Source organism: Ochlerotatus camptorhynchus, unplaced genomic scaffold (assembly GCF_037179485.1).
Source record: "Ochlerotatus camptorhynchus isolate MF236.1 unplaced genomic scaffold, CSIRO-AGI_Acam_v1.1 ptg000336l, whole genome shotgun sequence".
NCBI classification, from domain to species: Eukaryota; Metazoa; Arthropoda; class Insecta; order Diptera; family Culicidae; genus Ochlerotatus; species Ochlerotatus camptorhynchus.
The window spans coordinates 1,093,411-1,105,557 of record NW_027040824.1 but is presented as its reverse complement, the minus strand read 5'-3'; the positions used below and the strand labels follow the sequence as shown (position 1 = coordinate 1,105,557).

The following is a 12,147-nucleotide window of genomic DNA, read 5'->3' as shown; positions in this document are numbered from 1 at the left end:
GCAGTTCGGCTATTGTTCTTTTCGGCGCTGCAGAGTTATCTCCAGCCTTGAACCTGCTCTTTATCCGACTCTCGATTTTTGGTGGAGGTATACGCCAACTTTTGTCTCGGTACCAGTGGACCTTGGCCACTGGGAGGAGCTCTGAATTGGCAGTCATGCGAAGGAGTCTGTTCCCCTCATCAAGGAGAAAGATCCTGTCATTTCCGGAGGTCATTGCGTTAAAGGCAGCGGCTTTCGTTGCAATTGCTGCGGTTATACGATGGCGGAACGGCAGAATACCCGCTTCGATGCATACGGCATCGGCGGGCGTTGACGGAAGAAGACCGGAGACAATCCGAACGTAGGTGTTAAAAGTTGGTGCTAGTATCTGCACGAGCTTTTCGGTGGTGATGCACGTCATCTCAAGACCGTACAGTAGGCGACTATCGATGTCGGCTCTTGCAACCCGGAAACGAGTGTCACGATTGTTAGACCGGTGGGGGCGAGAGATAGTGCGGATCAAGTTGATCCTACTGCGGCAGTTGTTCTTGATCGTCTTAAAGTGCTGCTCGAAACTGAGGGACCGGTCAACAAGTACCCCAAGTACTTTGCCAATGTAGTGCTGCTGGCTTCTGCTGGAATCGTCCTAGGAACCCTACTCGATAGCAGATATCCGATCTAGTTCACTGCATCAAGTACATTAACGATCCGAGAAGTTCCCTGTAGCGTTGGCTTGTTAGTTCTCATTTTCTCGTCAACTGGGTTCCTTTTTCCATTGGACGCTTCAATGGGTTGCAATTCACCATCTCGAAGCGTACCAAAAGCTTGTCCACACGTACACCAATGAAGTGCTTAACTGCTCCACAGTCAGACATTGTAAATGTTGCCGTCAATTGCTTTTTCATGATGCTCTTCTGATTTCTTCCGCATATTAGCAGGTCAGGACTAAATATATCTCATTACCGTCCTCTATTCGCGTATACAGACAATAATCGTGTCGGGAACATTCCAAATCCAAATTTAACATCTTTTCATTGAGTTTCTCGTTCCAGTATCTCGGAAACTGCTTTAAGCTGTAAAGTGACTTCAGCAGGCTGCGTACGGTGTTCGGTGGAGGCTTAACGCCATCTGGGACCTCCATATAGATGTCGTGTTTCAGTTCGCCGTACAAGAACGCAGTCTTCGAGTGTACCCCATTAGGCATACGGACGTTAGGCATAATGGACGTTAGGCATAAAGTCATTAGGCATAATGGACGTTAGGCATAAAGTCATTAGGCATTATGGACGTTAGGCATAAAATACCTTGCTGCTGTGCAACTCTAGAAACCTGTTTCGAGCATGGTAAACAATGCTTAAATTAGACTAAGCGTTGAATAAAAATTGATACAAGTTAAACAAACATAGTTTATTTAAAAAGCATAATTTGTAATCCATTATTTATCATATCATACGTGACGTAGCTACATATTTACTTAGGTCCAAGATTAGTAGCGCTAGTGGTTAAGTAATCTGGCAATAAAAAAAATCACACATTTGTTGTAATATATTCTTACACACATATTGCAATTGTCAAAGAAGAAAAGGTTTTCTTTAAAGAACAGCTCAGGAAATAAGGAATGGTGAATTCTGTGATTTTTCATTCAATACCAAAAATCAGCTAAGGTTGAATAAAATATGATGCCAAAGAATAGCTCATGAAATGACGAATGGTGAATTCTGTGGTTTTTCATTCAATAACACAAAAAAAAAACATACCTGCTGCTTCCAGGATCTTCTGCTATACTGCTGTTTTTGTTGTCATCAGAATGAAAACTAGCGAAACCGTCTGCTGATGTGAGGGAGCGATACTTCCATGAACAGTGACGAGTTGCCGAAACAAACAAGGAACTGTGGCAAACGTCGCAAGTTTCCATGAGTTCCAAAAATTAAGGATCTTTCATTATTGTCACTGAAGTCAGCAATCAATAGACGGTCCCCATTATCTTCCTTCTGGAATTCATCGGGTAGATTATGCGAAACGTCTATTTTGCCTATCGTACATTATGTCTAACGTCCGTATGCCTAACATCCGTATGCCTAACGACCGTATGCCTAACGTCGTGTACTCGCTGTCTTCACGTTCATATTGAGGAACAAGAAGCCCAGATCCGAGAAGTTCACATCTATGGACACTTTAATCAACGCAATGCTGACTTCATTCTGGACTCTGAAAATACGAGTATCTTACTCCCAGGCGATGGGGATAACGAAACATTACAGTTCAGTTTTGACAAAACTGCTTATTTAGGACTGAACTTAATCAACTGAACACAACTTGACTTAACTTAAATTAATCGCATTAAAGACCAACAAAATTGATATTCGAACTTTTAGTAACGAATTTTTCTTTTATATGGCTTTATCCAGTCTAGGGTAATCCAGACTGCAAAACTAAAAAAGAAATCTAAATACGTACCAGTCGAAAAATCTAATAAATAACTAACGAATATTCATGAAGATATTTGTGTGACCGGATCATTAAATACATTGTGGAAAAATTAAGCGTTGCACACAGCAATTGAATATTCTTTAATTGTGCATGAAAACCAAAAACCCAATGACTGCGAATATGAAGAAGTTTTTGAGTATAAATCAGCAGACTGCGAAAAAAATAATATTTAAATTTAATAGTGTCAATGGGGAATTAATTTTTAGGAATGTAGTAAGTGATGAAATTGCTTTAGACGTCCTTTTTTTTTTTTTTTTTCCTTTGGTTTGTTTTTTCCGTCGATCTTGTTTTCCGTGCTGAGCACCAATGCTACCGACGTGCCAGGAAGGCAGCTCCCACACCTGGACCCTACCTATCGACCCATCAACTCATGAACCGGGGACCAACGGCTTTACTTCCCATCCGAAGGAAGGCGTGATCAGAGATGTTATGCCTCAGAACATCCCGGCGGCGCCGACTGGTATTGAACCCAGGCCTGCTGGGGTGAGAGGTAATCACGCTTACCACTACACCACCGGCGCCGTTCTTTAGACGTCTTCTACCTACAACATTTTAACAGAAATAAATTCGGAAGAAATAGCTTTGAAGAAAAAATGATGATTCATAAATACAAAAGGATCCAGTCTGGAATAACAGACAAATCAAAAACTACAAGGGACAGCCCTCTGGGGTTGTACGCAATGGTGACGTAGGACTACGTGGTCTTATATAATAAATCTTATTTGTTAACTGCAGCAGGAGCTTGTGTTTTGTGTAGGGACAGAAAATTGAGCGGGGTTCTCTCTGTTTATACTCTTTAATATGACGCGCTTGACATAGACAGCCCACAGCACCTCACGAAGAGCTATTGATTCCGATCAATAGCGGTACGGCTTCTTCCTCCTTCTATGGATGCTCATGTGGGCTGTAGCTCGCTGCTTGCAGGCAGTCTTTCGTTGTGTACTGGAGAACACCACCACTCACCACGCGGTGATTGAATAAACACCGTTTGGTGAGACCGGATGGAATTCAACTTTGAAATCTGTGTTAGGGAAATCGCTTTTCGCAGGCAATCGATGATAATTTTTAATTATCAAATCAACAGTTGCACATTCGCGCAATTTTCAATAGTGACATTCTGAAAAATGATAATGTCTTAAATTTACCAGATGTGTAGAAATATATCTGATCGATTGGTGATAAATTTACTGAAATTGGTCCAGGGTTTGTCAATTAATATTACACCATATTTTCGACACGATTGAAGTGCATCCTTTTTGATGTGATATTAAAATAAATTTTTTGCTGTGTGTAAGTCACTTCCATCTTATCGGCAATCGCAAAGCTGAACATTTGAGCTCAGGTGATCCTCGCGCTTTTAATGAAAATATGTTGGCAAAGCGTGTCCATTAGTTCAATATTTATCACAAAATGTTTGCTTTAAACGGAGATAACAAGAAAATTTGCCGAGTTGTGAAAAACGGACAATGTCCACAGAAACAAGAGCGTCAACTAAATTTGCTGACACGTGATGGACATCAAGGGGGGTACACTTTATTCGTCGTTTTCTGACAACCGCTGTCACATCACAAATTATCAGTATTTTAATATTGATCCACTTATTTTCTACATTTCCTTCATCCACTACTCTCAATTTGTAACGGTTGTTTAGCATAAGTTCTCTGACGAATGAATTTCGATTCTATCCGAGCAGCTCTAAGAATTTCGTACTTGTCCATTATAGAAACTTAATTAGATCCTAAAATTATCCCATTGCAATGCAGGCGTAACCAGGTTTTTAAGCATTTAAAGATCTAGAATACTCAATTATGCCACTCTAGGTACCTTGACTGCCTTGTTTGTCTACATATCTTTGAATCTTTAATCAATCATAACCGTGCAACTCCAAACAATCAAAAATTCATCCATGCAAACAATACTATTATCCTAAATTCATATTGCGTAGTTAACACGACAAAGGTTTGATGTTTGTTGGACACAACCAAATTCAGCGTCCATCAAGAGACGCACCAATCTACTTGGATGTTGAATTATGTCAGAGCTAATTAGGTATAGCATCAGCTCAGAAAAACACACTAACAGGTGAGTAGGAGGTTACATTTTGTCACAACCAACATCGTCTAGCGTTTAATAAAAGATTGAAATTGCTTTATGCCAACCCTCCTATCGCAGTTCAACTCAGGTAGGGGAAATGGATGTAATGTCGGCCTAAATGCCCCTAATTTGGGCCCATACATAAATTCATAGTCAGATTTAAAAAAAGTTGGAAGGGTTGTATACTAGATACGACCGCAGGGTTGGCGTTGGATAACGTCTGTTATGTGTTGTATTTAATTGTGTATATTAGATTTTAGGAATATTCCTTAATAACTCTTTTGCGAAAGTTTGGTGGCCCTTAAAAGGGCCGTTTTGTTGGGCTGAAGTTGTTGGGTTTGCTCTACTCTGTCGCCCTGGAGGAGCTTTGGAATGATGTTGGTAGTTCGAAGACAGACAGCATCTCCCCTTCCAGCGTTCCCACACCCCAGTATAGTCCCCAAATTTAAGTGTAACTGTGATATTCTGGATAGAAATTGTCTTCAAAACTAACTCTTTGTCGAATTATTGGTGGCCCTGAAAAGGGCCGTTTTGGTTGTGGTTTTGGAATGATAGACTGAATAAATGATTATGTTTGAAAAATTTCAGTTTTTGCTCCGATCAACAACTATACAGGGCAATATGAGCACCCTAGTAAAAGTTAAGGTTTTGAAAGGTTTTCACTAGAAAGAAACATAAGTTCTTTTAGCAACAGTTACGTGTATTGCTCGCTGTAGAACCAGCGGATCAGTAAAATGTAATATAGTGAATGCGATGCTTGTTTTCTTGACTGCATATCTTATAATATTCTAGAGATTTTGAGCTAATGTTACATTTCCATTATTATCTTAGACATGTAATTGAATTTTGATACGGTTTTCATGGAGATGCATATTAGAAGCATTTTCAACAAGTTTGTAAAAAAAATAAATTGAGTTAATAGGTATTATGCCCAAACGAACGGTGGCGCATCTCGCCCCGTATGGTCTTCTTGCCCCCATCGCCTCTATTGGACTGAATTCGGAAACGCTCATGTCCAACCGGTTTTCGTTTTGGGCTGGAAATTCTCTAAAGCAACATATTTAAAAAATCTGGGAAAATCCGGAACATAATTAAAAATTCTTGAAATAAACGTAATAACATATAAGTGATATCTGGGTAAGTATCTGGCAAGACGATTGAAAATCTGGAAAATCAAATAAATCAGGAATACTGGCAACGCTGTCTCGTTTCATGCCCGTAGAGACAACCGACACTCATCCCATTTTCAGTATTTTGCTACCCACAGTGTTTATTGTACCGTCCCTGTATTCATAATATGCTACTCGACGCAGGTATAAAAGCACCCTCGACGGTCGAAATGTCATCATTACAGTTTCAGCATCGAACTGTTCGTGTCGTTCGCATTATGTCTGGACGTGGAAAAGGAGGCAAAGTCAAGGGAAAGGCAAAGTCCCGTTCGAGCCGCGCTGGATTGCAGTTTCCAGTCGGTCGTATTCACCGTCTACTCCGAAAGGGCAACTATGCTGAGCGTGTTGGAGCCGGTGCTCCCGTCTACCTGGCTGCCGTGATGGAGTATCTGGCCGCTGAAGTTCTCGAGTTGGCAGGAAATGCCGCTCGTGACAACAAGAAAACCCGAATTATCCCACGTCACCTGCAGTTGGCCATCCGCAACGACGAAGAGCTGAACAAACTTCTTTCCGGAGTGACCATCGCTCAGGGTGGTGTCCTGCCAAACATCCAGGCCGTCCTGTTGCCCAAGAAGACCGAAAAGAAGGCCTAAGTTCGATCGAAGTTCCCACCCTTTAACAAAATCCGTCCTTTTCAGGACGACCAATTTGATGGTAAAGAGTTTCGTTTTCAAAAACAGTTTCCTTCGTGGTGCGCAAGGAGTGATAAAATGAATCCATTAAAAACATGGTTGAATCTTTCTGTCATGCTCAGGCATGGAAAATCATTTACATTCATTTCATGCATTCATTTACATTCATTTGCCCCTAACTTTATTCATCAACAGAATTCCGCAAAATGATGTATGGAGCTTTTGTAGGTTCTTCTATTGGCTACTTTTTTTGCCAGTAACCCAAATCTGTATCTCTTATGCATCACGAGTTAGAGCGGGCAGAACTCGTTACTGTTTTTCAGTGAATGTAAAACACATTCACTGAAAAACAGTAGTGGATTCTGTTTGCTCTGGTTCGTCATGCATAAGAGATACGGATTTGGATTTCTAACAAATGTTGTAGTTAATAACAAAACCTACAAAAGCTTCATACATCATTTTGCGGAATTCTGTTGATGAAAAAAGTTAGGGGCAAATGAATGTAAATGAATGCACTAAATGAATGCAAATGATTTTCCATGCCTGGTCATGCTCTCCCTAGTTAATCGATATCCTCATCGAGTAAGTTCGATGATGGTTGATTAGTGAAGGCGTGTCTTGAATTCCAAGAAATTAACCAGTGCAGTGTTATCATTCCTTCCATATCTAAAATTAAACTAACGACTAAATTTTCAATAGCGCCCTAAAATATCCATCAGTACCGTCCCAACGACGCGTTCATATAGATAAGATTGGTAAATAGCAGATTTTTAGCGATGGGCCCAATCTTAGATCCATTTCCCCTACCTTGCAGAGCTGCTTATGGCCTACATTGATGCAGCGGAATGAAATTCATTAGCAAATTACGGTTGAGATTTCAGAAATGATCGTGGTGTGCGTATTGTTCCTTCATTGCTCAACATTTACCGTTACCGTTGGGACTTCCGGTCTTCTTTGCTTAGTCAACCGGTTAATCGTATTGAAGCGATACTTCTAGATTATTATTACGCCTATACTGTGGGCTCATAGAACAATAAAACCGAGCCTGGTTAGTAGGTGAACACAAAATACTAAAGTAGAACATTCTACCAACATATAGAGTCCAAGAGATTCGCGTTAACCACGAATCCTTGGGAATGATCGTGACACGCTTCATATGGATGACGAATCGTCCTCATCTCATCCTCAGAAAATGGTACCCATTATTTTAATCGGCATCCTTTTGAAAAATTCCCCTCACAAAAAGGCTTTTCATGTACTGCCAGAGGGTAGGGGGAGAGGGGCAATTTAATTATTACTAAAATGAACGAAATTTACGATGTGCGCTTCCATCGTGCAAACTTTATTTTGATTGCCGAAGCACACTCAAAAAAATTACCACATGGATGAAATAACTGTGAATTTCACATAGCTAAAAATCCCACCACAAAATCACATGAATATCAGCAGGCCGATGAAAGTCATGAAAAAAGTGTCGGAAAGGCATTAGAAAATTAATCGTTAAACTCTTTCTTGATAATGTTGTGGCCCTGAAAAGGGCCATTTTTCCAACGCGCTCGGCGTAGTTGCCCGGTGAATACGACCGACTGAGAACTGCAGCAGCTGGGCATTCCATGACGGCGGCCCAGTATACCGGAGCACTGGCACCAACGCACTCAGCGTAGTTGCCCTTTCGCCCCCAGGCTCTGCTGCCGCTGCTCTGCTGCCGTTGCTCTGCTTCCGCTGCTCTGCTGCTGGGTCGACGATCGGATAGACAATGATGGAACGGGCGACCTTGTTGGACGCTTATATAGTAGAACAGAAAATATCAGAGGTGTCAGATACTCGCATCTGATGTCTCGGTTGGAGAAAGTATAAGAATATAAAAAAAATCAATCGATTTTCACCATCTTTAGACAATGGTTTACTTTTAACCATTTTTCAATAGTTTACAGAATGAAATCAATAGTTTTGAAACATTCAGTAAATTGCTAGAAATATTTCCAATCGATTGATGCCATTATCTCGTAAATCTATCGATAGATGGTTGAGTTATTATCGTTCAAAATCTTTTAATTTTTCGTAACTCATCCAAAATGACTGTTTTCAATTTTGTACCCCCGTATGTTGCCGAAAGACGTTATCCAACGTCAAAAATGATGGTATGGTGAAAAAAATACACAATTTAAACACTAAGTGCGTACTCTTGCTCCACTTTACTCTTATTACATTGTATGAAATTAGCGAGGTCAGTCGGACTTTTTAACAATATTTGATGTTTGAGATAAGATTCCCTAAATTTCAATGAAATTTCCCGATATTCCCTGATTTTCCAGGTAGTCGACACCCTGTTATAAACATAAAAACATTAAAAGAGCCTCATGAATATGCAATGATTTTATTTGTAAACGACATAGTCTCGCAGCACATTCACTTAACATAATTTTCATCAAACTTAAATGTTTATGCACCTACTCGGCAAGTCTGACATCGAAATGTATTGGCCATTAACCATCATCGCACACATTATGATAAATATGGGCCATTAAATCATAAGATGAAAAATAGGAAAGCAGATACAACTTATACCCCGTTCACATTACAGCCTATATCACGTAATGTAGGCTGTCTTGCAATGAGCACTCAAACATAGGATTTCCAGTGAAAACTAGATGTATGCGTGCTCATTGCAATACAGCGTATATCACGTGATATACGCTGTAATGTGAACGTTTATGACAAAATTGTACTAAATTTGTTTTCCAAAAGGTTCCTTTTTTATATACTAGCTGAGTGTACCCGGCTTTGCTCGGGATTCCATAGTTCCTTAAGTTCATGTTCTGACTGAAAAAAAATCCTATCCTCTTAGTCGCAAGCAATACGAATCATGCTAGTTAAATTAATTAGCAACTGCGAGACTTTATCATCTTTGTTAATTGTAAAGGAATCAATAAAATAACATGCTTCTAGTATCTTTTGTAGCTTGCTGTTATTACGAATCTTGCTGTTATTAGTTCTCTATAAGCAAACGCATCAAATATCAAATAAGCTAATTATCGGGTTCACACACAAGGACCCGTTCAAATATTACGTAACGCGAAATATTTCATTTTGTATGGTGAAACATTTCATTTTGTATGGAAAATGAAATATTTTACGCTACGTTATACGTGAACGGCCCCCAACACAACTGAACCGTATCTATGTCCTTACATATACGTGATTTCAAAATTATCGACGGATACTCAAGTGTTTCATGTTATTAGGTACTGCACCGTCGGCGGCTAACCTCAAATGTTGACAGTTTGGTGGTACTGTTTACATAGACTTAGCCGATATTTTGTTGAGTGGATTTTTTCAATAATTTTTCTTTTCATCGCCTATTTCCTCGTTATTTTTTAAATGAAAACTCGAAACATCAAAAATATTTTTTCGAAAAAAATTCTAAGTCCGGTGAATTTTACCACTGAACTGTCAAATACTTCATGCGTGACGTCATCTTGTAGTACTCAATTTAAAATTTTCTCGGTGGACTGAGCTTAGGAAAATCATCTTCACGGTGAATAAAAGAGCAGCCGATTTGTTTGACGTAAATAGAACAAAAATGAACACATCAAATCGAAGAGGGATCTCTCGCTGAATCAAGAAAGGCTGAACAGCACAGAAGCCTGAACAGCACAAAAAGCTGAAAAGTACGAATAGCTAAATGCTAAAAACCTGCAAAAAACAGCGAAACATTTTTATGTAGTACAACTATTAACGTAGCTTAGCATTTGTTATGCTGCGCAGCATTTTTACTTTCGTGCTACATTTTTCATATCGTGCAACATTTTTCATGTCACGCAGCATTTTTTATTTCATGCATCATTTCATGTCGGGCAACATTATCTTTATTGCGCAACATTTTGAATGTTGTTTTTTTATGTCGTTCACAATTTTTCATGTATACAACGTGCAACATTCATCATTTCGTTCGAAATTTTTCATATCGTGCCACATTTTTTATGTCGCGAAGCATTTTTCAAGTCGTGTAACAGTTTTCATGTCATGCAACATTTTTCATGCTGCACAACATTTTTCATAACATATAAACACCTCTATTCTGGTTTTTCAACAAATCGGATTCGACATACAAAAAAAATTTTTTTTTTTATGACGGATTCGATTCGTTCGAAAACCAGAATAGAGGTGAAAGTTTTTCTAGGTAGTGCAACATTTTTCTTATCGTACTACAATTTGCAGGTCATGCAACATTTTTGTTTTGTAACACATTTTAAAAGTCGCGACATTAAATATACCGTGCAACATTTTTCATGTTGCGCAACATTTGTTTCAACACCAACATTTTCTGCGTCGCGCAACATTTATCATGTCACGTAAGTTTTTCATGTCATGCAAATTTTTCATGTCACCCAACATTTTCATGTCACCCAACATTTTCATGTTGTGCAACATTTTTCATGTCACGCAACATTTTTCATATCACGCAACATTTTTCATATCACGCAACATTTTTCATATCGTGCAACATTTTTCAAATCGTGCAACATTTTCCATATCATGTAATATTATTCATTTCGTGCAACATTTTCCATATCATACAACATTTTTCATGTCACACAACATTTCTCGTATCACGCAACATTTTCGTGGCTCATAAAATTTTTCGTGTCGCGCAACATTTTTCATGTCGTGCAACATTTTTCATGTCATGCAACATTTTTCGTGTCGCGCAACATTTTTTTTCTTGTTGCGCAACATTTTTCAGGACGTGCAACATTTTTCAGGTCTTGCAACATTTTTCTTGTCGCGCAACAATTCTCATGTCGTGCAACATTTTTCATGTCGTGCAAAATTTTTCTTGTCGTGCAGCATTTTTCATGTCGTGCAAAATTTTTCGTGTCACGCAACATTTTTCATGTCGTGCAACATTTTTCTTGTTGCGCAACATTTTTCGTGTTGCGCACCAGTTTTCATGTCATGCATAATTTTTCATGTCGTGCAACATTTTTCATATCGTGCAACATTTTCGATGTCGTGCAACATTTTTCGTGTTGCGCAACATTTTTCATGTCGTGCAACATTCTTCATGTTACGCAACATTTTTCAGGTCGTTCAAAATATTTCATACTCGCAACATTTTTCATGTCGTGCAGCATTTTTCGTGTCGCGCAACAATTTGCATGTCGTGCAACATTTTTATGTCGTGCAACATTTTTATGTCGTGCAACATTTTTATGTCGTGCAACATTTTTATGTCGTGCAACATTTTTATGTCGTGCAACATTTTTCGTGTCGTGCAACATTTTTCATGTCTTGTAACATTTTACATGTGGTGTAAAGGTACCAAAAATGCAAAAAAAATCGAAGCACGCTATACTTTTGATAGCCCCTCGGCTTAATCTTCGGACCCCCCGTCTTCCCAATCACCCTATAACCATCTTCTTAAAGTGAGGAATACGTATGCCAAGTTTGGTAGAAATCGGTCTATGCGTTCCAGAGTTATGCTGGAACATACATACAAACATACATCCACTTTTATATATATAGATAGATTAAAGAAAGAAAAATGTATTTGTATTTGTACCATTCTACGTCGGTTGACGAAACTAATAAACTATATGTAATTTTGATAGCCTGTGCCGGTGATGTAGTGGTAAGCGTGACTGCTTTCTAACACCCCGATGGGTCTGGGTTCAATCCCAGCCGAGGTCGGTGGGATTTTTCTGAGGCATAAAAATCTCTGGTCACATCTTCCTTCGGAAGGGAAGTAAAGCCGTTGGTCCCGGCCCATGTGTGTTGAA

At 39.2% G+C, this 12,147-nt stretch overlaps 2 protein-coding genes across 2 annotated transcripts in view; one reads left to right on the top strand and one right to left on the bottom strand.

The window, feature by feature from the left end:
- The window catches only part of jdp (DnaJ domain-containing protein), a 163,059-nt gene that overhangs the window by 60,356 nt on the left and 90,556 nt on the right, over positions 1-12,147 (bottom strand). The gene's annotated exons all lie outside the window — the stretch shown is intronic.
- On the top strand, positions 5,951-6,325 carry LOC135708827 (histone H2A). The gene has a single exon (XM_065230973.1). The coding sequence runs from the start codon at positions 5,951-5,953 to the stop codon at positions 6,323-6,325; it is 375 nt and encodes a 124-aa protein (XP_065087045.1).

What these genes read in the sequence shown, in the direction of transcription:
- LOC135708827 (XM_065230973.1), top strand. Translation starts at nt 5,951, where the DNA reads ATGTCTGGACGTGGAAAAGGAGGCAAAGTCAAGGGAAAGGCAAAGTCC.